The 27287-nt window shown below is 47.6% G+C and overlaps 1 protein-coding gene across 2 annotated transcripts in view; it reads left to right on the plus strand.

Annotated features, from left to right (window-relative positions):
• LOC139060767 (uncharacterized) overlaps positions 1–27287 on the plus strand; it is a 338288-nt gene that overhangs the window by 267444 nt on the left and 43557 nt on the right. Inside the window, exon 1 of one of the 2 annotated variants that reach the window (XM_070539881.1) lies at positions 2032–2188. The exons of the other annotated variant lie outside the window; for it this stretch is intronic. Within the exon in view, the coding sequence (XP_070395982.1) occupies positions 2152–2188 (37 nt within the window). The 5' untranslated portion in view covers positions 2032–2151. Of the gene's footprint in view, positions 1–2031; positions 2189–27287 lie in introns of those variants that run through there. 2 annotated transcript variants of the gene reach the window in all.

Raw genomic sequence — 27287 nt, forward strand, 5'->3', positions numbered from 1 at the left:
ATACGTCTGAAGACACCCAAAAATTGTCGATATCCTCGCCTTCCCCGACTACAACCGGGGGGGGGGGGGGGCTGACAGAAGAGCTAAGGGCCCCGGGTGCCAGGCGACCTAGCTACGCCACTGTTAGTAACTCAAGAGACCAATTGCAATGCATGCTCACCGACATGGAGAGGCAAAGCAGAACGATGGGTCTAAAATTTAATCTGTAGGAAACTAAAGTAATGTTTAACAGTCTCGGAAGAGAACGGCAGTTTATGATAGGTAGCGAGGCACTGGGAATGGTAAAGGAATACATCTACTTAGGACAGGTAGTGACAGCGGATCCGGATCATGAGACTGAAATGATCAGAATAAGAATGGGCTAGGGTGCATTTGGCAGGCATTCTCAGATCATGAACAGCAAGTTGCCATTATCCCTCAAGAGAAAAATGTATAACAGCTATGTCTTACCAGTACTCACGTACGGGGAAGAAACCTGGAGGCTTACGAAAAGGGTTCTGGTTAAATTGAGGACGACGCAAGGAGCTATGGAAAGAAGAATGATAGGTGTAACGTTAAGGGATAAGAAAAGAGCAGATTGGATCAGGTAACAAACGTGAGTTAATGACATTTTAGTAGAAATCAAGAAAAATAACAGGGCATGGGCAGGACATGTAATAAGGAGGAAAGATAACCGATGATCATTAAGGGTTACGGACTGGATTCCAAAGGAAAGGAAGCGTAGCAAGGGGTGGCAGAAAGTTAGGTGGGCGGATGAGATTAAGAAGTTTGCAGGGACCACATGGCCACAATTAGTACATGACCGGGGTAGTTGGAGAAGTATGGGAGATGCTTTTGCCCTGCAGTGGGCGTAACCAGGCTGCTGCTGCTGCTGCTGCTGCTGCTGCTGCTGCTGCTGCTGCTGCTGATGATGATGATGACAGCCGGACAGTGCCTCTTTCCGAAAGGAATAGAAGGTGGCTGCCCGCAGATAGTTCTCGTACTGGCTATACTTGGAGCTGCTGGTGAGTTTGGATTTCTTGGTGCATAATAGAAAAAGAAATTGCCTGGCTGTATAACGTTGTCGTGCCCTTTCGGCAAGTATACGATATCGCTCTGCCAACTCTTTTACACCAAGGAATTTTTTTAGCGGCGTTTTAACTTTCCGTAATCGGTCGCAATATTCCACCCGCCACCGCAAGGTAAAATAAGGGAAGCGTACCAATGGCAGGCGCAAGCACCACTCTCGTCACCTGGTTGTCTACTTTCACTGCGCTATCTCTGCCCCAAGGAAACCCTCTCCACTTCTGCGCGGTCTTCTTCTCAGCTAATGAGATGAAAAAAATCGGTCAAGGTAGGCAATGCTATTCGCTTTGAAAGCAAACAAAAGTGACATCCTGCAAATGAGGAGAGCGTTTCATACCCCTATTCAAACAACGCTGCGGGCCATCGCGCGATGCTGGCGTCGGCACTTATGGAAATTTAACAAGAGCAGCTTGAAACAAGGCGACATTGGAATAGTTTTACGTTATACGGCCTCTGGGTCAGGACAGTATAATATTTCTGTTCCAATAATATTTTTTTGCGCATGTGGTCAGCGTTCCGGCCCCCGCACCGCTTACGTCTTAACCAGGGTCGGCCGGTGGTGACGGTGGACGATGAAAAAGGAATAGAATTGAGCGAAAGGAATCCTTAATTACGTCAGGTATGGGAGATGTGATTTGGAACGACGACTCCTGAACGATGCCTCTCCATATGCCATTATTCTGGTTTTTCTTCATTGACTCGTCAAGACGCTGGGTCGGAGTGACGGATGATGGAGGCTATCGAAGGTGGATGAATCAATTTTTATCAGCCCCGCCTGGTATGCTTCCCACAGTTTTGTCCCGGCCCAATCACTGGCGATCGTAAATTTGCCGTTTAGTTTTGCTGATTGCTCATAGATGGCGCGCCCCTTCCAATCCCGCCGAAGTGAGCGGTTTGGCACTCCTCTGCCTGAAACGTGTTGTTTTGCAGACGACGCGAGCTCTGTGCGTAGCGCAGTGGCTGCGAGTTCGCTGCTTTTTGTTCGCTCCCCTCTTCCTCGTGAATCGTACGGTGCAGTTTGCTGCTCACTGCCGCTTTCGCGTTGTCGTAACTGCGACAGAGACGAGCTGTGTCGCTCAGCCAAAGATGTCGCGTTTCCGTCGGCATTGGATACTCGTCACGGGTGAGTGGAACTACTGCTCGAGCTACCTTTCTTTGGCAGTAGGTGGCTTCGTACAATACACGTGGGCGCACGTCACTCGCGACTCCTGTTCTGAGGTTCCTTAAGGAAGCTGAGAGAGGAAAACAGAACACTTTCCTGGCACCCCCGCTGGAAGATTCCATCAAACTTTTCATTCGTAAGAGCTGCCCGTCATGGACTGGCCACTTTCGTTTATAATACTGTCCAACACCAGGCTTGCATGCGTCCGTGGCCTAAAAGTGTCGGGCAACACGGCTGGCTGTTTTATTGGGCGCGAGGACTTACGGAGTCGCCATCTCTCGGAAGCGCCTCCCTTGCGTAGTACGAGGGATCACGCGGCGTGCTCCTCATAGGTTTGACTTACGGCGCTCAATAAAAACACCATGCAGCAGCCCTCCTGCACATTTATGTGCATACTCTCAAAACGAGCAAAATTTTGAATTGTCGATATAATAATCTTGGACAAACTGAAAGCACAGAATCATTTACAGACGCTATCTCTTTGTCGAATACGTACAGTGAACGCCACTGCGCGCGGTCGCACGACCAGTCTCCCTAACCGGCTTCTTGCGTGAAAGGTACGCAAACACTGAGAGTAAACTATGTGAAATATGTTCTTATAGTGGGTTGTCTGTGTAGCCAAATGGAGCATAACAGAATGAAGCCTCAATGCAGTGATCGCACTGTTTCGCAGCGACCGATCGCGCGTCTGCATGCATTTCCGCGCACAATGTTTTGCTTTCGCTGTGAGTTCATGAGTTCATTATTCATGAGTTGCAGTTAGTGATTTCTGCTGCTATTGTACTACTGGCAATTCGCTAAAATCATTGCTGTGATAGCCAATCGAGGATGGCACTTACGGCAGAAGGCCTATAATGATTTCTTTAAGCGATGGCGTTCCTCCCCGTTTAAGTGTGCCTGAAACGTAGAGATTATTTCATGAAGCACACACAAAAATAATTTTGATAATCTTCACCCAAATAAAAAATAAAAATACAGAAACAACCTACAAATATAACAACTATGCGGAGTAAAATTTTCCTTAGGTCATCGTTATTTAATAAATTGCTGCAAGTCGTAAATTCTCAAACGAAAAAGAAAATAATGAAACAATGTTTATGATAAAAAAAATATAACGAACTACTTCGACCTGCATCGATCAGGATGTGCACAACGGACAAAATTAATGAAGAGCGTGTCACTCTGAAATGTGGCAGTAATTTACTTTAATGACTATTGCGAAATTTAAGCTAAATAGGTCATGAATTCATCTTAACTGCAAAGTCATGTAGACTATATATTTCTAGGCAGAGCTGTGTTCTTGTCCGTGCTATATCAGCTCATTTTTCTTTGAAAATCTAATAATTACGTGCAAATCCATCGCAGATGTTGTAATCTATGGGGAGCTAAACTTTGGCAGAGTGGTTAACTAAATGCTTTACAACTAATGGTTCTGGGTACAATATTGTTTTCTTTCATCCTATGTGGGTGCGAGGAGTCCATCGAGCACCTATTGTGTACCTGCCCTCGCTACGATGTCCAACGCCTCTCTCTGCGGGCAACTTTACACAGACTAGACTCGAGACCGTTCACCGAGTCAAAGATACTCGGACCATGGCCACAACCGTCACTGGCTCGAAAAGCGATTCGTGCACTAGTGCGGTACTTGAAGTGCACGGGCTTAAGAGACCGCTTATAGTGTCATTGTGCAAGGTGTCCCTCCCACATGTACTCAGTGCTGACTCTCTCCCTCTCTTCCCCTTTCTATTCCCCTTTCCCCCACCCCCAGTGTAGGGTAGCAAACCGGATGCTGTTCTGGTTGACCTCCCTGCCTTCCCTCCCCTTGCTTTCTCTTGTCTCTTCATCCTATGCAGCGATTAATATCGTGGAATGTTTTTATTCATACCCTACAAAGGTCAGAACGTTGTGATGAATTTTTTATGCTTATGCATTGCATTGTTCACAAGCTATAGGCTGAAATACAAGCACAAAATCAGGTAGACGCACAGTGTAAGACTTACGCGCTGCGATGTCGCAAGGGAGAAGGCGATGTCTGATGCTTATTGAGGGAAGGATGGTGATGACAGATATATGCAGAGAAAAGTATACGACACGTATCACTTAACAATTAGCGATTCTGTACCTCATATGTCACAGTGGGATATGCCAATTCCAGAGGATTGACTAAGAACGGGCACACCACCCGGGAGAACATGCTGAGTGACTAAATCAAAGAAAATAAAGTAAACCGAATTATCATCATCATCACCATCATCGCCATCACCACCACCACCACCACCACCACACCACCACCACCACCACCACCACCACCACCACCACCACCACCACCACCACCACCACCACCACCACCATCATCATCATCATCATCATCATCATCATCATCATCATCATCATCATCATATTCACGTCCGCTGCAGGACGAAGGCCTCTCCCTGTGGTCTCCAGTTACCCATGTCCTGCGCCCACCGATTCCAACTAGCACCCACAAATTTCCTAATTTCGTCACACGATCTAGTCTTCAGCCGTCCTCTACTGCGCTTACATTCTCTTGGTACCCATTCTGTCACCCTAATGGTCCAACGGTTATCTAGTCTGCGCACGACATGACCTGCCCAGCGCCATTTTTTTTCTGCTAATGAGTATTGGAATATCGTCTATACCCGTTTGCTCTCTGATCCATACCGCTCTCTTTCTGTCTCTTAAAGTTATCCGGAATTTTTTAAAATTGCCCGTTTTCGATATAAATCTAGTACTTGAGCTGAGTTATTCTGAGAGGTGGATATTACTCGAACGAGAAATCGGAACGTATACATTCAAGTAATCAAGTAAATTTCACTAAAGAACTTTGTGATTAATTATATTACGGAACACATCGCAATTTACGAATTGTAGCCCGTGTGCCAATAAACTCACCCTGAATAAGCACTGTTGTTTCACTTACATTTAAATGCGTAAGTATTTCTGTGCTTCCCAACGAAGGAACTGGTCCGTCCGTCCGTCACGTAAGATGAATCGCTATAAAGAAATTAATGTATAAAAACCAAATAAATTTGAAAGGAAAAAATGCTGGCAGTCTTAAGTTTCGAAACTACGGCCCGACGGTCAGAAGCCCAGTGTCTTGCCCACTGGGCTAAACGCCCACTTCTTTTATTAAATATTAAATTGTGGGGTTTTACGTGCCAAAACCACTTTCTGATTATGAGACACGCCGTAGTGGAGGACTCCGGAAATTTTGACCACCTGGGGTTCTTTAACGTGCACCTAAATCTAAGTACACGGTTGTTTTCGCATTTCGCCCCCCCCCCCCTCCCCAATGTAAATGCGGCCGCCATGGCCGGCATTCGATCCCGCGACCTCGTGCTCAGCAGCCTAACACCATAGCCACTGAGCAACCACGGCGGGTGCCCACTTCTTTCTTGCATGGAGTTATGAGTAGTGTCATGTGAAAATTAGTTACATTAAATTTAGACGCACATGAAAAACAAACGCACACATGTTACGCAGTCCAATAACAGCTTCAGAATCAGGCAAACAAACACACGCGTCCAGATGCGAAATCTTGTCAGGAACGGAGTCAAAGGTTCCGACCACGCTACGCACTTGGGCAGCCTTTCCTCGAAATACAGACCTTGTCGAGCGAAGTAGCTCGGTATGTCTGTCGGATCATGCGGCTTCGCCATGATGAATAACATAAACAAGTCATATAATGTATTACTGATTGTCTTTTTCAAAGGAAAGAACCGGATACCGTTAGATGTGCGAGGAAGTTCGCTTGCAAAAGGTGGATATATCTCAACCATATAAACATGTACCGGCGGTACAAAACAAATGTTAGAGAACAGTTTCTATGAAGGCTTTGTTCAAAGATTTGGTGATCATGTAGTAAGAGACATCTATAGTACTATACATGTAGAACCCACTTGGAGCATTGGGGAAATACGAAAAATTCCGATTTTGCTAAAATCTCATCTTCGTATATGATGCCTCTCAACTTCATATATGATGGACGATCACACAGGAGATGTCTTAAGGGTCTATATTAAGCGGTGCCTATACATGCCATGGACTGTGTACACCTATATAAGGTAACAACTTTTACCTGCGAATAAGCGTTTCTTTTACCAACCCCTATGGATTCACAATTGAAATGGCGGATAATTCCAAATGCAACTTGCGCGGCTTAGAAGAAACCTCGGGCATTGAAATGTGCGGTTTGAGAGGCGCTATACCGCGTGCTAGCAATCAGCTGAGCATCGCACTTGCATTGAGCAAGTACGAGGAAGAACAGAGGTGACTCTCCCGTTAACCCACCTTAGTTCGGAGGAGTTCTTATACCTTCGATAAGAGGAGCCGCGTGCCCCTGCATTGCATTTTCCACCGGCGAGGGTGTGCAGTGGCATGATGATTCGTGTATTTGGAAACAAACAGCGCTAAGTGCAGGACAAAGAACGGTGAGACACGGTACGGCGCGTTGACGACCAACAAGGGGGGGGGGGGGGGGATTCTCACGAGGGAAGGGATCAACAGTGGTGGAACCCTCGTGGAAAAGTATAGGCTTCGGAGGTGTCTTTTTCTTCGACCGCTTTCGACCACCTAAACGCTCCATCTTCTTGTGAACCTCTGTATTGTTTTGATTAAGCGAGAATTGGTGCTAAATCGTTGAGCACGAAAGAAGAACGAACAGAAGGATTGGTGCACAACATTACTCGGAAACAACCTTGCGAGAGAGCACACGACATAAATACATGACTAATCGCGAAAGGCTCCGATTTCTCTGTAAGTACCTAATGGCGTGCTGGCATCCGACGTTGCGCATGTCATCAGTGTCCTCTAAACTGCGATAATACTCTACGCTTCTTCACGGTCACCAGTTACCTTTTCTTACATTTTTTGTGTATTTTTCTTTTAGTGCGAGTGTGCCAGAAAAAACAGAAGCAAGAGAACAGAAGTGGCTTGCTGGGGACCTCATAGCGTAGCAGGTTTTGTGGTAATGGTGGGACCGACAGTGCAGAATACCTTTCCTTCTTCATCTAAAAGAGCTACTATTTCTATTTTGTTGTTAAAAAGTGTTGACTTAAGTCGCGAGAGGTATAGAACAGACCAGAAAGACATCGCGTCATAAAGAGGTGCATGGCGTTGAGCCGAGCTTTCTGTAGAGCAAGTTATCTTTTGCGCTGCCGCTGACCACTTCTCGGTGCGCACGCTATCGTTACATACAGGCGCAGCCCACGCTCTTGTCAGCACCTGTATCCATTAGCACTCTCGCCCACTCCTCCTTCCACCCCCAGACCTCCATTTCGCGTACGCCACCTACTCACATCAGCGTGAGTGGGCGTTTGACACACCACTAGAACTCAATTGGAAGGCTCGGTTGTCTGTTCGTCTGTTCTGAAGAGAAGACAGACACTGCTGGACAACTTGGGCTCAAGCAAAGAAAAGAGAACAAGTTAGCGTTCACTGACGAATGAGCTGCCTTGTCGCATAGTGGGACTAAAAGCAACGACACTTGCAACAGTCGCTTGTTGTACTAACGTCGCAAAGAAAATAAAAAGGTCGAAAGGTGCATGGATGCTTCTATCGTTTAGCGGTTTCAACGAAAGGTAAACGAGAGAAGGTCATCTTATTCGCTTCGTAAATACTGCGACGGATGGAACGCACACACACGTGCGGCACCGCCGTTATTCGGTGTTGCGCGAACCATAACACCCGACGCGTCTGTGTGCTTTGCGCAATGTATTCTTTCTGCTATCCTACTCTCAGTATCCGGCGAAATTCGTGTTGTCATTTGTTCCTGCTTATTAATTAGATGTTGCGCAATTCCCTGTAGTCACTGTTTAGCAGTTTCAGTTAAGCTTAGATGAGAGAAGGTGACCTCATCATCTCATCACTAGCCAGGAATAGTTAGGAGTTTACGAAAATGGAGAATTCAATTGCTAATTTAAATAAGTGGCAAATATGAGCATGACTTGTATTCTGCCGTTAGCGTTTGTGCATATTCAAATGCTTCCACCGCCTCGCACCCGCAGTTGAGGATTAAATTCATTAGATGCAATTTCTTTCAAAACCGCAAGGGTAGCTGCTTCGTCTGACGTCGACGATGAATCGACGACGTCAAATCATACACTACCGTAATATAAACACGCACAACGCGTGCTAAGTACGCAGTACATGTGGTGCTAACGCCAATAAAGCGACGCTGATGATACCTTCTGACTAAACGTGGATCTTTTCTGACTCTTTCGAACTAGACAGCGGCGATTTCAGCGCGACGATATGAGCGCTGAAGGATCGCCGTTTGCTTTCGACTCACCGCCACGCGTGAGGCAGCCGACGTGCCCGCAGGATCAACTGAATGTGCCGCGGCAAGGCGAAGGGAAGCATCGATTCTAACCTCTGTGAAGACGACGATTGTCGGCCATCGTCTCGTAGAAATGGGAGCCAGCTTCGACGTCACACGCGCAGGGTTGCCACTAAAAAAAGTCGTACATTCGTGATCATAAGTCGGGAACACGCAAACGATATTTGAAATTCATTTTCATGAAAGCTAACTGACAAGCTGTGATATCAAATCAGATTGCAAAAGAGACGAATATTCAAAATTTTTAAGGTCAGTGAACATTGAAAAATTGCTGGAGCCGCCTTTTAAATGTTTCAAAAGAGTATCAGCTCAAACAGAGGGCGCGAACGGGACATCACGTTGAGAAAAACAAGGCCAGTGAAAGATAGTCGACAGCAACTCTAGAGACATCGCGGTTGTTCAAACTCGATGGAATGGGCATCGAATCCTGCGCAGGAAGAATTAGTTTACTTCCCTGGCAACTTCAGCCAAGAAAGATATGGTGATGATAAGCACGATTACGACAGCTGCTTAAGACGCGACGAAAGTTAAGGCTCATGCACTCTGCCACGTTAGAGCTCGCCACCAAAGTTTGTCGCTACAGGTTCGTCTGCGAATCATGTAGGTGCGCATGTACCCATTTGTATACCGTTGCAGCGCGTACTGATGGACAACAGTATCGACCTAGCGAATCTGCTCAGCCGTTTGTCCTGCGTGGTCGCTCGCGCGAGCTTTCCCTCTTCCGCCGGGAAGCGGGACAAGCTCTCCTGAGAAACCGACTCCTTTCAAGATCGAAAACGCCGTTGGGAAAGATCACAGATCGCTCGGTACACAAAGGGGAACCGGCGCCAGCGCCTTCGGTTTAGGATCGTTAGTCCAATAGTTTGTAACCAGCCCGAGGGAACAAAGGAGCTACCACACGTCGGGTCGCTCGGTCCCGCCAACACCTCCTCCTCCTCCTCCTCCTCCTCCTCCTCCTCCTCCTCCTCCTCCTTTTCCGTGCCTTCTCCATCAGCACACCATTTCCACTGAAGGTGCTGAAACCTCTTTTCGTTTCGCTTTGTCGTCTTACTAGATGACGGCAGAACTCACAATGATTGGGGGCTGCTTTCCTTTCTTTGCCCCGTAAGGACTCTGCGTCTATCCTTTTCGGACGCTGATGTTGCGCGATCCGCTTTTCTCCTGATTGCGCAGAAGAGAGGTAGGACTAAATGTGTCTTGCGATGTTGTTTGTTCTTCGTATTTGCACGTTATCGCGCTTGTCAGCGGTGCTTGTTCTTCGTTTATTTGGTGTACCCTTCAAAAAACTTCTATCCTTTCTATATATTGTAAGGAGGATAACGAACATGAGCGCAGAGTCGGCAGCATCGGCAGCATCAAGCCGCAGCAGAGGCTCGAGCTGGGGGACTGTGCTCGGTGCATCATAGAACCGGCGATCGCTACGAATTTCAATAAATCTCCTTCATAAGTGGTGGAGCCGTGCGGGGTAACGTTTCACTCTACCATTCTGGAACTCCGTTCTCGGACGCTACCCTCCGCCATGCCGGATGCCGACCAGCAGACTCTTCCATCGCCACCCGTCCCATGCGCTGGCACCGTTCACTAGCGGGAGCCTTCCATCTTCAGCGGAACCAACGACAACGACGTTGAAGAGTGGCTGTCGTCCTACGAACGGGTGAGCCTTCACAACAAATGGAATTACTCGGACAAGCTGGATTACGTATTATTCTACCTCGCGGGCGTGACCAGTCTCTGGTGAAGAAATCATAAGAGGGATATAAGAACGTGGTCGGCGTTCAAGACGTCGATTACAGAAGTATTTGACCGACCAGCCGTCAGGAAACTGATGGGATGTCAAATGGGATGTTGAACCACCACACCGGAGACGGAGTCAGCGTACGATCACAGTTCCCCTGTTTGTGCCCAGTGATGTGCGTGTGTTTCGACAGGACTCCGTCGGAGGGAAAGGACAATAAACCTCTGGATTGGTGGGACCTGAGGTTATCGGTTTCCTGACGACGGATTGGAAGAAGCGAATGAACAATGACGACGCGGGGCATAAAGAGCGGATCCAGGCGGCTGTGGAGAAGGAGGGCGATGCTCGGAAATAGAGAGACACTCAGACATGCAAAGACGCTACCATAGTCTGCGCCGCTAGTTGGAGCCGTATTGTCAAACTCAACCGCGCACTTTTTTTAATATAATCCTTTTTTTTTCATTCTCTTAAACGTCGCTCGGAATCCTTTCTCCCGGCAGCAGGCACGGCACCATCCATGGAAACTTCTTTGGCCGCACGGACCCCCTACTTCACAACAGGGCCTTTGTATGATTCTCTTGGGGACAAAACCGCTGCTAGTGCTAAGATTTGCCTGCCAGCCTTGCGTAAACGCGGGTAAGTCGGGCTGGTTTAACTTATTCGGGCCAGTCAGGTGAACTGTCAACCTAAATTTACCGCAAGCGGTACAGAATTGATCAGGACAACGGTTGCGCGTAATAACGGCAGTGCGATACATGTGAAATCGCCAGACGGTTGGTTGCAAAAACGTATGGTGTATACCCGGAGCCTGAATTAAGACAGTTCCCTCCCAAAGCCTATGCGCAAGAACGCTCTCTGGTTCATCTCGCCATTAACCGTCCGAATTATTTCTTCTGCGGTGCACCTACGCGCGGTCACATCGTGCGAAGACTCACCACCAGACGCAGAGAACTCCCCGCCAAGGAGCTCCAGTGTGCCGCCGTGAGATGACAAATTGCCAGAAATGAGTCGACGTGAACGCTGTTGGTTTGCGCTGTCTCACTCTGATTGCTGAATCGACTAGCTTGGGCCGCCTTCATGTTAGCTGATATTGTGGTACACGTTTTATATCTCTGTTTTTGAAGTTAGCCAAATATTCTAAAGGCGCTCTATGCAGAGTGACGTTCTAAAAACGGCGGCAAACATTTCGACGTATTGGGATTGATTTATCCTCTTTTACGCAGTTTTATTTCATTCACATGAGGTCGACCAGCAAATCCATGCATGTACAGGGCTCACGGAAGAAAACACGACAGGCAGCCTTTAGTAGAGCCCCGCATATGTGCAAAGTACTCTAGAGTACCATGTCATGTCGCAAAGAATCTGGTCACCAAAGGTGACGCGGACTTCGATCTAAGTGCACGCGCCAAAATTACGTCGATGCGACACGAACTACAGCCGATGAAAACGAAAGTATGCGCATTAGTTAGCCCTAAATTGACGCGTTTCATTCCGTGAGCACTGTACAAATAGCCGCGCTCTAACAAATGCGTATTATCGATTGAAATTGCCTTAGATTACCTGTTCAATGTGCCTGGGCCTGCATCTCTCTGAACATTGGCAATGCAGAACGCTTACAGACGCAGCACCCTAATGTGGGGACGTTAAATTTCAATTAGCGACACGTCGTGCTACTGCGTCGAACCGGGGAGCGGAGATTCCCAGCGGGATGCAACAGCAAATACGTTGCCAGACGGAAAGCACAATTGCGTAGTGGCGAGGGTAAGCTATCGCAAGCTCGAACGGGTGGTTGGCAGACAATGTGAGCTGGGCGACTCGAGTGGTTGGGGCGCTGCGTCCTTCCCTAATGGACCACTAGCATTATCTTCTCTGCTGAAATAGTATCGGTGGCACGCTACAAAGTCTCCATAATTGCGGCACTAATCCGCCGTCCTGCAATCCCTACAGCTCGTTTCCTCGGCAGGGCAGTGCGGCTCACCGGCGCTGTTGAACACGATAATGTGGAGCCCAAAGTTCTAGATAAGCATTTGCCTAGAGAAGTAACTTCTAGATATATGTAGTTTCTGCGACGTCTTTCACTGCACTCGAGCTTTTGTTAAAATCATGCATCGGGCACCAAAGAACATCGCGCCCGTAACGCGAAAAGGCCAGTTCGTATCCCACCTGCAGCCAGCTGTTTTATAGCGAAGCTCTTAGCCTCTAGTTGTTCGGGATTTTTCGTGGTGGGCTCACTTAAAGAAGGGCAGCTGGAAAAGGGGTTTGTGTTTGAGTTTCCGTCTAAAAGAATTATGTTTTTTCGTATATTCGAATACAGTCTAATGTTATCAGTCTGCAGCTTGTGTGTAAGTCGTAGTTTACGAATTTTCGGACACAATTACCATTTAAGCGCTAATTTAGTTCAATAAGTGACTTGCGCTTGGCGGATGGCCTAGGAGAATGGGGATGCACGCTGCACTTACACGCGAGTGCGCGCGTGAAGTACGTGCTTGTGTTACATCGTCTCAAGGTCGAGCCAGCTTCGCTGTACGGCCACCTTTACAGGGTGCAATGGAGGCGGATTGTTTTCATGCACTTTCATTTCCATTTATTTATAATCTTTAAAATAAATTATGAACTGCAAATATTTATCATATATTGTCCATATTGGCACGAGCTAGTTACGCGAGCTGTCGAGGAGGAAGAAGTGTGCGTGGTAGCTGCTGCGAAAACAAACTGTAAACGGCCGTTCGCTTAGAACTGTCTGACTGGCTTTTCCTCTCGTGACAAACTGGTTTGCCCGCGCTATGGCGAACGCCCGCACGACATCGAGCAATACCTAGAAAGTAACCGGCTTCCTCCTGCCCAACAGCGAAGACAGTCACGGTCGCCTTCACCTCGTCGGTACGCGTCACCAAACCGTGCTCGACCCGCCTTTGATTCCGCTGGAGTCAACGGTGGAAGCCCGCGCCGGGGAAACTGAAAACGGCGACCTCCGGGGGTGAGGCCGCTGTCATGCGAACCGTCAAATATCCTCCGCCGACGCCATCCCCTCGCGACGTACCGCTGATGCCTTCATTCGAAACTGCAAAAAGAACTTCTGCTATTATTACTGCTTCAATCGACGGTTATCCGGTAACTGCACTTGTCGATACGGGAGCTGACTACTCGGTTATGAGTGCCTCACTGGCCACTCGGCTACGCAAGGTGCTGACAGCGTGGGACGGCCCACATCTGATTACGGCCGGAGGACACCTCGTGTCACCCATTGGACGATGCACCGCCCGACTTGCAATTTCTACTTCGACTTTCGTAGCGTCTTTCCTTGTGCTGCCCAAGTGTTCTCGACTAGTTATACTGGGCATGGATTTTCTCCAGGAGTATGGGGCGATCATTAACCTTCGTGACTTGTTCGTGACTTTTTCTAACTACGTTTCTTCGGATTCGAGTGTGGAGGATGAACATCACCGCGCGGCTTTACGCGTGGTCGATGACTGCGTGACGTTACCGCCTCGAAGTAGCATCTTCGTCCTCGTTGAATGCCCCCAAGAACAACTAGGAATAGGCATTGCCGAAGGTAACCTCGCCATATTGCTGGATCGCGAAGTCGGCGTCGCACGAGGTCTCGTAGAGCTCCAACATAGGCAAACCACGATTCTAGTTACCAACTTCAGTGGCGAATACAAGCACTTTGCGAGGCATACCACCCTGGCCTACTTTGAAACGGTGGCCGATTCCAACGCCTGTGCTTCGGTAACGACAATCTCGATTCCGGAACCCAGCGATGTGGACTTGACCAGTCACATCAACGTCAACCCACAGCTAGACCAAAATGAGAAGCAGAGGCTCCTCACTCTGCTATCGTCATTTAGCGACTGTTTCGCCACCACGTCGAAGGTCAAACAGACTCCTTTAATCAAACACAGAATCATCACTGAACCGACCGTCCAACCTGTTCGCCAACACGCTTATCGCGTGTCGCAAAGAGAACAGGATGCTATTCGTCATCAAGTTAAACAAATGCTCGACGATGATGTCATTCAACCATCGACAAGTCCTTGGTCTTCACCTGTTGTATTAGTTAAAAAGAAAGATGGTTCACTACGCTTCTGTGTCGATTACCGCAAACTGAACAAGGTCACGAAAAAAGACGTTTACCCACTTCCTCGAATTGACGACTCCTTGGATCGCCTGCGACATGCCCGTTACTTTTCTTCAATGGATCTGCGTAGTGGGTACTGGCAAATTGAAGTTGACGAACGGGACCAGGAAAAAACGGCGTTTATAACACCCGACGGTCTCTATCAATTTAAGGTCCTCCCTTTTGGATTGTGTTCCGCTCCGGCCACATTTCAACGCATGATGGACACAGTTTTATCTGACCTCAAGTGGAACTCGTGTTTAGTCTACTTAGACGATGTAGTTGTTTTTTCCACCACGTTTGAACAACACATCCAGCGGCTTGAGGCGGTTCTTCAAGCTATCCGCACCGCCGGCCTCTCCCTGAAGCCCGAAAAATGTCACTTTGGCTACGAGGAGCTCAAATTTCTAGGTCATATTGTCAGCAGCACCGGTGTGCGCCCTGACCCTGACAAAGCCATGGCAGTCGCTCTGTTCCCGATACCGAAGACAAAACACGATGTCCGCCGATTTTTAGGGCTTTGCGCGTATTACCGGCGTTTTGTACCCAATTTTTGTGAAATTGCCGAACCTTTGCAACGACTCATCAAGAACGACGTCACATTTGTTTGGGGCTCGGCACAATCCGACGCCTTCCACGACCTTCAGCAACGTCTCCAGACACCACCGATCCTTGGTCACTTTTACACCGAGGCTGACACAGAAGTGCATACTGATGCTAGTAACGTTGGTCTCGGAGCGACACTCGTACAGTTTCAAGCTGGTGTTGAGCGCGTTATTGCGTATGCCAGCCGAACCTTGTCTGCTGCTGAAAAAAACTACTCAGCAACTGAAAAAGAATGTCTGGCAGTCATATGGTCTCTCCAGAAGTTCCGCCCATACCTGTACGGACGCCCCTTCCGTGTCGTCAGCGACCACCACTCTCTCTGCTGGCTGGCGAATCTCAAAGATCCTTCAGGCCGTCTCGCAAGATAGAGCCTTCGGTTGCAGGAATTTGATGTGACCATCGTCTATAAGTCTGGCCAGAAACACACTGACGCCGACTGTCTCTCTCGCGCCCCCGTCGAACCCGCACCACTAGATACTGACGACGATTCGGGTTTTCTTTGTACTCTTCCGTCTTTAAACCTTGCTCAACAGCAACGCCAAGATTCCGAGCTCCAGCCCTTGATTGAATACCTTGAAGGAAGCCGCCCACAACCCCCACGGCAGTTCGCGCGTCACTTGTCATCTTTCTGCCTACGTGGCGACATCCTATACAAGCAGAGCTTTCACCCTACGGCAACCGCTTTCCTGCTCGTTGTTCCCGCTACTCTCCGCGACGACGTTATACGTGCATGCCACGACGAACCAACGTCTGGGCATCTTGGTTTCACGCGTACTCTCGCGAGGATCAAGCAGAAGTACTATTGGCAAAAACTCACAAAAACCGTGAAGCAGTACGTCAGAAGTTGTCGAGATTGCCAGCGTCGCAAAGTTCCACCTCTGAAACCAGCCGGTCTGCTTCAGCCTGTCCGACCTCCTTGCTCACCTTTTGAACAAGTTGGGATGGATTTACTCGGCCCATTTCCCAAGTCTTCGGCTGATAACCGCTGGATCGTCGTCGCCACCGATTACCTCACTCGATACTGCGAAACACAAGCCGTTCAGCGAGCTACTGCTTCAGATGTTGCTACCTTCTTCATCAAAAATATCGTCCTTCGACATGGTGCTCCCGCTGTCGTCATCACAGACCGTGGTACGGCCTTCACTGCCCAGTTGGTCCGAAATATCCTGCAGCTGAGCGGGACAACGCACCGTACGGCAACTGCGTATCACCCGCAGACTAACGGCTTAACTGAGCGTCTCAACAAAACGATCGCGGATATGCTTTCCATGTATGTTGCCACGGACCATAAAAATTGGGACGAACTGCTCCCGTATGTGACATTCGCGTACAACACTGCCCTACAAGAAACCACCGGGTTTCCTCCTTTTCGTCTGGTCTACGGACGCGACGTCACCACTATGCTCGACGTGATGCTCCTACCAACTTCGTCGCAACATACCGCACCAGATACAGACGCCTTTGTTCAGCGTGCCGAAGCAGCGCGGCACCTTGCGCGGGAACGAATTCTATCCCGACAACATCAAGATGCTCGTCGATACAACCTATGTCATCGAGACGTCACATACAACCCGGGAGATTTTGTATGGGTTTGGACCCCTATACGTCAAAGAGGCCGGTCAGAAAAATTATTGCGCCGATACTTTGGACCCTACATTGTTTTGCGTCGTCTAAGTCCTGTCAACTACGAAGTTATTCCAGCCGACAGTTCGCACCACTCCCGTAGACCACGTTCCTCTGACATTGTTCACGTTACCAGGATGAAGCCCTACCATTCGCGCTGACTCTCATCCACAAACTTTGTGATTCGGCCCCTGTCGTCTCGTCCGCTGTCTTTCTCATTTCTTTTATTTTTTCCTTGTGGCATTTCACATCTCCCCAACTTTATTTATTTATTTATTTGTTTGTTTTCTTTTTTTTTGGAGGGAGGGGTAATGGCACGAGCTAGTTACGCGAGCTGTCGAGGAGGAAGAAGTGTGCGTGGTAGCTGCTGCGAAAACAAACTGTAAACGGCCGTTCGCTTAGAACTGTCTGACTGGCTTTTCCTCTCGTGACAATATTATCTTATCACACGCACGCACGCACGCACGCACGCACGCACGCACGCGCGCGCGCGCGCGCGCACACACACACACACACACACACACACACACACACACACACACACACACACACACACACACACACACACACACACGCACACACACACACACACACACACACACACACAGACACACTATCGTTACGTTTAATGCGCTATGCTTAAGGGAATCAGAAAGCGGTTTTGGCACTTAAAACCCCATAATTTAATGTTTTTTTAATGCTTTAAGGGACCAGCGTCCAAACAAGGGAACTTCATAACCTGCTGTTGTTTTTGCTCTGTATTGTGCTGTTGGCAGCTCACGCACGTTCGAGCACGAAACTCTTCTATTTTCGCGATACACTCATACGAAATTACGTAATAATTGTTTATTCCACAACTAACAGTCACTTGAGTCGGCAGCAGAACAGTCGCCAAGGTCTCCGAGTTAAGCCAAGTGACAGAAGCAATAACATGAAGCTGTGCTCTTCGCAAACCGCAGCTGTTACCTACGGCCAGACACCGACACGTCATAACGGCACCACTTTGGCTCCCCAGAAAACACTGCGCAATCCTCGTTCGTCGAACGCTAAGCGTGCAAAGTTATTCTAAGAAAGGACTCAACGGCAGGGAAGGTTACGGCGGTTGTTCGCTTGCTTTGCTTGTGTCAGATCGCGAGGTCGAGTTGAGCTGACATATTCGAAGGACGCCTTCCGCTGCGAGAGAGAGAGGTATTTATTATGATAGAAAAGCTGAGAGGTCGGCCTGAATTAATGTTCTGACCTGCTACACGGCGTTGGGGGAAGGGGTTAGGGTTTAGAAAGAAAGAATAGGGAAAGACGTTGATTATGAGGACCACCTTCCGTGAAGAGCCCCTGCCACAATCATGCCGGTCACCCACTGTCCGGATCTCTCTCACTCACACTTCAGATACGTTTCTTGCGAGACGCTGGGATTTCTGGAAATCGTGGTGATTGGACTGACACGCTCAGCCCGCGGTCTGCGAAAAGTCATGCAGGAGAGCGGACATCTCCACACGCCGGCAGACGATGCCATGGGCAAAAGCGCGCTCCGCGGTCACGGGGAAACTGAACTAAAATCCAAGTACGTTTTTCTAAAAGGAAGGTCCGGAGAATGTATCCATCAATGCATGAATTAAGATTTAGGCATAGTAATTTCTTCGATAAACAATTGGGAAGGATACTGCGATAATGCGCAGTGTCACCGAACGTAGCGGTGGTGCATTTGTCTCAAGTAAAATAATATAAACTTATGCGCAAGTTGATATTCTATCGGAGCCATCCAGCCCGTGAACGGAAACAAAGAATGGCAAAGAAGACGCGGCTTAAGTGCTACTTCCTTTTAAGCGTTTGTTGCACGATACAAGCGCACATACTGAGAGAGTGGTATACGTAGTGAGCAAGTGATGTGGTCACGTAGTCAATATTCTTGACAAGTCGAATGACGAAAAACCAGAAGATACTTTTAAAATTTCAGGTAAAAGATCTGTTCCTGGCCCAACTATCTCATGGTCGTGGCATTACCAGCCGCATTACTCCTTAAATCCGCGTAGGCATGAGTCATAATTTCAGCTATTCATCTGTTTCTAGAGCAGCATTGCAAATATAAATCTCAAGACAGCGACGTACTGCTTTTGTTAATTTTTAGAGTTCGCGAACGTTACGCGGCTTGGTGGCAGCTCCATTGAGTGCTTTGAAAGATGTTGACAAATACTGCTGCTACAGTATCCTTTCATTTTTCTGATCCCAACACCCACTCACTGCAAAAGTTAGCACAGGAAAAAATTCCATTTTAGATCCTCGTAATGATTGTCTTACTTAAGAATAAAAGATAAATTAAATCAATCGATCGATCGACGAGAAATCCGCAAGAGAAAATGAAAGCGGCCCGACTGCGTATGCCGTCCGGCTTGAAAGGATGGCTATGGTGTTAGTGAATGAGAAAGTTAGACCATAAAAACGCCGCGCGGGCGCACGTGATTGTGTGTCTGTGTGCGTGCGTGAAGGAAGGATCGACAGCGTTCGACAAAATGCACGCCGCCACGCCACCGCGCAGTAGGTCGGTCTTTATCAAAGCCGCATTATATGCCACAAGAATCGGTAATGAGTGGTTTTAGAATACGACTGGGGACGCTACAGTCAAATTCCCGCATGAACACTCCTTGACGTCATAAAATTTCAAAAAAAAATATCTGCATGAAACTAAACATTTTACTAACAAAACCGGTTAGATTGCAAAGGCAGTCCGAGCGCGCAATGAACGTTGCGAGGCTTAGGGCGTCACGCCGACGTCTTCGTCTCTACGCTGCGGATCGAATGCCTAGACAAAAGCTGTTGTTTTCTTTTTTTTTTATTCCGGCTATAATCAACCAGTATCAATTTTACTCAGCCACAGAGATGCAAATGGAGTTAGTAAAGGATACTCTGCAGGCTTAGATTGTTTCAGAGGTCTTCTGTTGTGTTCCTCTGAAGGTAACAAACTTGCAAGACGCGCCATGAGCGAGTGCCTCTTTGAAATAACCCCGGCTCCCGGTCCTGGACGGAGGGTACGCGAAGGCATTCTTGTACTTCGGAGACCGGCGGACCCTTCTGAGCGACGGGCGCGTACAAAGGGGCGGCAGCTTCCGACGGTCGGCAACGCGAGCAGCGCATTGTCCCAACGTGCTGTCTTGGCGGCTGTCGCCACTCTCTCTGTAAGCCATTGTGGGTAGCCTCTGAGGCGAAACCGACAAAAAGGCGCGGCGGCGCGTACAACGACACGCGTCAGCGAGAACGCCCGGCTACTTGTGCCGGAAACGGTCGAATGTCGTCCCACTTGCCTCTCTTACTTTCACTTTCTTTTCCCTGCGCGCTTTTAATTATATGTGCACTTACTTTCTTTCGGCATTGTTCTTGGGCGCTATAACGTAAAACTATTCCAAACTTTTCTATTCCAATTCTGCTATCAGCCCTCCGCGATTGGTCAAAAACCTTTTTCGACCACCCCCCACTTCACCTGTCTGTCACGCGACGTCATGAAAACAGCAATACCACCCCATCTGATATAATGTGTGCACACTGATTATGCATGATTTGATAGAAAAAAGAAAAACAGTTATTTCTGATTCGACCCCTTTTCGCCATTAGCCCTCGGCTATTGGTAAAAAGTTTTCGGGCTGCACCCACTTCACCTGCCTGTCACGCGACATCACAAAACCGCACGAACTCACCGCGTCAAAGTGACGTGTACGCGATAAAGATGCATTAATATGCCGAACAAAACTGAATTTTTTTCGGAATAGCCGCAGGCTGCCCCGTTCCGAAAGGAATAAAAGATAGCTGCCGCCGATCGCTGAGACGCTGGCTAATCGCATCTGCCGGAGAGCATGGGTGTATTTGCGTATAATAAAACTTCTTGCGTGACCGTGTAACGTTTTTAAGCACTTTCTAGACGTTTACTACCTCATTCTGCCAACTCTTCTTTGCTGAGGGTCAATTTTAGCGTCATTCTTAAGCTTCCGTTGCATGCCGCCGCGATTTTCGACCAGCCACCACAAGCTAAGTAAGGGAAAGCCGACCAATCGCAGACGCCGGCACCACCCTCTTCATCCGGTTATCGGTTTTCAGTACACTGGCTCTGCCCTAGTGAATCCCTCTCCACTTGAGCGTTCTCCTCGCCTCTTGTCAGCCAATTAGATACAACAAGCCGCTCAGTGTAGGCAATGTTATTCGTTTTTCAAGCAAACAAAAGGGACCTCCTATGAACGAGGAGAGCGTTTGATTGGTCTGTTCAGACAACCATATGGGTGACCGCCCGGTGCTTGCGTCGGTGGTTACGCAAATTTGACGTCAGGAAATTGGAATAGAAACATATTGGAATAGTTTTACGTTATAGGGCCCCTTGTTTTCCAACATTACTTTTCTACAGAGTGCTCTGCGTTGGTGGTCAGCGCTGAAGCAGCGCTGAATTGTTTGCATCGGCGCCGAATAGCACGCTGACGTGGCTTTGTCTCAAGCGGTAACCACACAAAGCGTATCTCAGGCGCATTTGGCGCGTCACCTGGCGCCGCGGGATGCCCTCGCCGTTATCCTCAACCTGTCACGTATCACACGTTAGTCGGATTAGCCAAGAACTAGGAGGAGGACATTTCGACATCGTGTCTGTAACGACAAACAGAAATGCACCGTTGCCAAGCAATTCATCCACGTCGAAAGCACGTCCGGAAAGCGTCCCAGTTTTGTTTGACGCTTTAAGTGGATGGCGCGAGCAGCACAGGCAAGTTAGTGTTTACCCTATACTATCCGCGGCCCGTATTCGCAAAAAAATAAAAAATAAAAAATAAATAAATGAAAGCTTTTCCGAGAATTGTCCGTAAGAAAATATTCCGGCCAATCCCGATACTGGGCGTATACTATAAGTCAAGGCAACCATCCTATGGCAAATAGCACTTACGAGCGATAAGTTCTGTCTCTGCACATTTGTGTCATTTTTACGTTTTGCAAAGCCTGGTTCCGAAACCTTATTTTACACGAGTCGAAAAGTGTGTCTTGTTGTCACGGCACACGCGACAAGCACACAACGTATCGGTCTCGTCGCCGGTCGCTTGGTATTTCTCGACAAAGCAGCGCATGTACACGAGCCAGAGCGCAGGGCGCTGACTGAGACCAAAATATGTTTTACGAAACACTAGCTTCATAGCTCCAATCGCACATTGGTGGCAATGCTGAGAATAATTTTCAGTCGCCTAAAGTGAGTATAGCTGAAGCTGCGGCCACCGGCGAGGTCAGAAGAATAGAGGAAATGTCAGATGCCCTCACTATTTACCTGATGTTACCTATTGTCCTTACACAATACTGTAAATGAAATAGTCAAAAGTTAGACTCAAATTCATCTAGTCAAGTTAAGTAACGTCGAAGAATTTCTTTGAGCAAGTAAAAGATGAAAAATACTTCGCACGGACACTAAAACTTTCGGCAGGCAAACGTGGCGTTCTCTTTCGTCTTGCAACATGTTTATCGTAGCTTCCTTTGCGGCACCGGACAGTGTCTGTTGTTTCGCAACGCGCAGCTTCCAAGTCCACTTTCCCTTGGCATTTTCTTGCTTTTCGCTCAACAGACCCGCTCTGTCCCTCGCTCGTCGATTTCAGTTCACTTTTGTTTCGAGTGCACGACACGTTCATGGTCTCACGTCGCGTGTCGGGTGTTTTCACGGTTAGTTGGACGCTCGGTGGTGCGTCAAAAAGAAGTCTGCGCGAGGCGGCTGGATGTGATGGGTATTGCGGCGTTCCAGTTCGGCCACAGAACGAATGCGTAGCTGGGACCCCGGAAAGCAGTGGGTCAGTCGACGGACCTAGACGGTTTCGCACAAGTAATACCCCGTCGGTCGCTGTACCTGTGCGTGCCATCGCAGTGCGAGGGCATAGCTAGCCTGGCCGTGGGAACAATGGGGCTTTTTAACTTCGAGCTACTTCGTAGGTTTTTAAGGCGAACAGCTTTCTTTGCCCTTTTTGCTAGTTTCTGTTGTCGGTGGTTGGAGGCCGGCCGTCGGTGGGCAGACTTGCACTAAGGCGCCGGTGTAAAGGGCGCCTGCTCTCGCGCAAGACAGTTGTAGCTCTTTGAGACGCACATGGCTGCGGCGCGTGCTTTTTGATGTGTCTGAAGGTTTAGGCGTCTTTTCGCACTTCCGATGTATGTACAACACGAACACGCACCAACTCGGCCACACGTCTTCTTCTCGAAGCTCTTTAGGCTCCCATTGGATGGAATCTAACAAAGTGTACTGCTGCAGTCCGCGCCAGCCGATACAGAGGCCATGTCAGCTAGGTTGACCATGAGTCTTCTGTGACATAAAAAAAACCGGCCCCCGTTGTAGCGATCATTTCCCCGTAGTATACAGAATTAAAAAAAAACAAACATAGGGGAGCGGTTACAGCGAGGCGAGAAAACACTAAACGCGCGGAAAGCGCACGCAGCGAACAATTGACGCTTTGCGCAAGTGAAATGCCCGCGCAGGCGATGTACCCTGTACGTATACCTTCGCGCCACTGAGGCCGCCCGCGGGGGGATTCATCAGCTTTTTCGCGCACCCCACGTTTCGAAAAGACCCGAGCGCAGCTGTACAAACATTCATTTTCTCTGTCACGAAACGGAATCTGTTCGCGCAACGTCGTTTCCAAGGGAGTCGTCTTGTCGAGCACAATCTACCACTACCACAGCACGGTTGCCGCGACTGCCGCGCCCTCTACATCGAGTTATCTCCCACGGTATTCGCTTTGTTTCGTCACTCATCGTTTGATATCTTCCTCCTCGCCACGTACGTGTACGCACGCTATGTGTACGGCCCGGAATGGTACGTGCTGCGGGTGTGTCGTGTTCACGCGTACGATATATCAACGATGGATATGTATAACTATGCCGAAATGTTTCTTGAACTCCTTGTGCACACGCCAGATCGTTCAATTTCTTTTCTCGCTACATGATGCTATATGCGCTTATCTGGCGTCAGTCAAGCACTGCTCGTTTTTATGTTCAAGTTGTTGTGTGAATGATAAAAAACGTATTTCTTTGTTTGTTACCGTATGCGCAGACCTACCTTTTGTCTGCCATGAAAGAGGGGTGAAATAACCTTTTTGATAGTACGCGTGTGAGTGCGCAGATCGTGGTACATCTTACCTGGCTATAGTAGGAGCATGCAGTGAGAGAGAGAAGGAGAGAGAGAGAGAGGGAGGTTAACCAGAGGCGAGTTCCCGGTTTGCTACCCTGTACTGAGGTAGGGGTTGTAAAGACGACAAAGAGCGGAAAAAAAAGAAGAAGAAAAAGAAGAGAAAAGAAAACAGGTAGCAGAAAAGGCCTCCCAATCGCAGGCGTTCACACAGGCAGGTAGGAGCAGATTAGTTTACTCCCACGGTGTAAAACCTTAAGCTTGCGCTCTCATTCTCGCAGGCCAGGCTGGACTATAGAAAGCAATAAAGTGATGTGAAAATTCACATGGTGAATGAAATGTTACATATTGGCAAATTTCACCTTGTTCTCGTTTTGCTCATCATATTGGCAAATTGTTATGCATCTCGTTCTCATGACTGTAGCTAGATCAGTATAGGTATATGTTGAAAGAAAGACTTCGCAATTAAAGAAGAACGAAAGGAAAAAAGAAACAGCTCGTTTGATGAACAGAAAGACAGACAAATTTGCAATGGTACTACCACCCCTCACGTCAACAGGAATACTGCTCAAACTGGGAGTACATAATACCTGGGAAAAATTGGCGGAGGCTCACATGACGAACCAAAGAGAAATTAAGCTTAGTACTACTGGTAGATCTCTCCTCAGAAGGCTTGAATACCCTGTCGAAGAAGAACACAACACTCCACAACGTGTACCCCCGACACTGAGAGCAAATATATACGTAGCGCCCATACCAAGAAACATGTACCGAGAAGACAACAAAGAGAGAATACAGGCGAGAGCCATCGCGCTATAAAAAACTGCTAAACAAAGAAAGCAACAAGACAGAAATAAGGTACACAGACTCTGTCAGATACAAGGCAGGGAGGTATGGTGCCTGCGTAATCAACAAGCAGAACGAAGAGGTAGCAGCTACATCAGTAGTTGCTGGAGACATTGAGGTAGTCGAACAGGTCGCCATAGCAATGGCCATGCGGACCTGCCGATGTGACGCACCGGTCATCGTCGTCACAGACTTGTAGGCAGCCTGTCGCCGTTTTCGGGCAGGAAGAATGAGCAAGAACGCACTCAGCATCATCAAGAACCAAGACATCCCTGAAACCTACATTGTCTGGACTCCGGACACGAATCCTTCTCAAGTACACTACTTGAAGTACAAGTACACTTCAAGTGCACTACTTGAAGTGTACCGGTTTCAGAGACCGCTTTTAGTGTTCCTGTGAATCATCCCACGTGCACTGAATGCTCCTTCACTCCCTGTCTCCCTTGTTCTATTCCCCTTTTCCTTACCCTCAGTGTAGGGTAGCAAACCGGGCACTCATCTGGTTGACCCCCCTTTCCTCTCCATGCTCTCTCTCTCTCTCCAACTTAACAGATATTTGCTTGGCATTGTTATATACTAGTATACATCCGTTATTGGAAAGTTTCGATTTGTTTCGCTGCTTTCTAGGCAACTTCCCCATGTTGCATTGACCTGCTTTTTTAAAATAAATAAATTATTTCTCTCAAATTTCATATCCTGTTAAGGCACAGTCATTGAAAAATTTTCATGCATGCCGTTATGGAACTTCTTGCCTGCATGTGTACAGGAATGTATTTATTTATTTTATTTATTTATTAAGTACTGCTAGCCTGAATTCCAGGCCTTAAGCAGGAGTGGGTTACACTTCGGTACAAATGTACCTGAACAACAAAAAGAGCACACATACAAACAAATGGAACTGGAGAAAAGTGAATGGTGTGTCAAGTACGGCACTGAATTATATAATTTCAAATGGTAAAATGTTATATATATGAACACACATCATATCGCAATAGTAGATATATGAACACACATCAAGACATATTAGACAAGTGCGTTGCTCAACAATTGACAATGTGAAGGAAACAAGAGAAAAAAAGGTGTTTGGTTCGATGCGTTATACATGTCAATACGATGCACAATATAAAGAAAACAATGGTAAAAACATCAAAATAAAGGAAAGCAGGATATAAGTGCGACGCTTTCATGAAACGTTGCTAGATCATTGGTGTAAAGACACTATCATTTCACATTTTGAAGTGCGGCAGTGAAAGTGGCAACAGAAGAGCTCTCGATTATTTCTCTGGGCAAACGATTCCAATCACGGATGGTACGGGGCAAGAAAGAATTCATGTAAGTGTTGGTTCTACAATAAATTTCTACAATAATTCTACAATTTCTACAATTTTCTACAATAATTTTTATTCAAAAGGAAACTTGCGTTAATATTTCCTTGATCCATATTCCACGTTTGAATTAGCTAAGCCATTCGTTGTTTTTTTCGCATATTACAGTGCTCAACTTACCCTACCTAATGTATTTCCTTTGCTTTGAAAGATTTTAGTTGTTCCCTAATCATTTGATGGTGTTAAACACAGACAATAATATTTCTATGCTGACCGTACTAACAGCCGTTGTCGCACTCTCGGTCTTGAGATTTCCTTTCACTTTCGTGTATTTTTTGCAATCTATTTTTATTCTTGCGAGAATCAAAATGAATTGAACTGGATGACAACCTCGGAGAAACTGGGCAACTCGTGAGCTCATGTACATTTGGCGTGCGCGAGTGTGCCGTGTGCGCTGTGCAAGGCAGAGCACGTGGGTTCCTTCTTATTGCGTCAGTGTTGACGTAGCCACGAGTTGCACCCAAAAACAGACAATCACGATGACGGAAGAAGAAGACGATGTAACATTGCCATGTGTTGACGCTGGAAAAGTTCGTTCTACCAACTGTAACCTGAAATACACTTTCTTTTTTCATGTTTTCTATTCCCCCATCCGCTTAACCGCCGGCTTCATGGCAAATCCCCCGTAGTAGGTAGGCGCCATAATAGTATTACGATATTATCAGTAGATACCCCAGAGGCGAGCCGCCGCGAGAACGACGACGAAGTTGGTCTGTGCCCTTGGCGCGAGAAAATGTCGGCCTGGTGCTCTGGCTCCAGTCCAGTGTAAATAGTTTGTAAATAGCCTCTTCCGTCTGTATCTTTCTACACGTAACATTCTGGTGGAGGTGCGAGGTACGTACCAATATAACAAGTAAGCAAGAAAGAAATACAAAAACATGTCCAGCGTTGACCGAAAGTTCAGCAGGAGATGACCGCAAGTTGCAAGAGCGGCTGCAAGATCCAACGGACTCCCGGAAAAAAAAGTTCATCATCATCGTCATCATCGTCATTATCATCGTAGTAAGAAGCGTCTTCCTTGGTCATTGTTCTTTTAGTACATTTCAATTAAGGGCGCGTCATTCATTTTCTTGCATCTGTCACATTGAATTTATCAGTTTTGGCTGTTAGCAAGTGAAATTTAATTGCTATAATCATTACGCTTTATCCAGCTAAGTGTTGACCAATTCCCCATAGTCGGTATGAGCCACACGTTTAAACAACAACAACAACAACAACAACAACAACAACAACAACAACAACAACAACAACAACAACAACAACAACAACAACA

The sequence above is a fragment of the Dermacentor albipictus genome, chromosome 6 (genome assembly GCF_038994185.2).
Source record: "Dermacentor albipictus isolate Rhodes 1998 colony chromosome 6, USDA_Dalb.pri_finalv2, whole genome shotgun sequence".
NCBI classification, from domain to species: Eukaryota; Metazoa; Arthropoda; class Arachnida; order Ixodida; family Ixodidae; genus Dermacentor; species Dermacentor albipictus.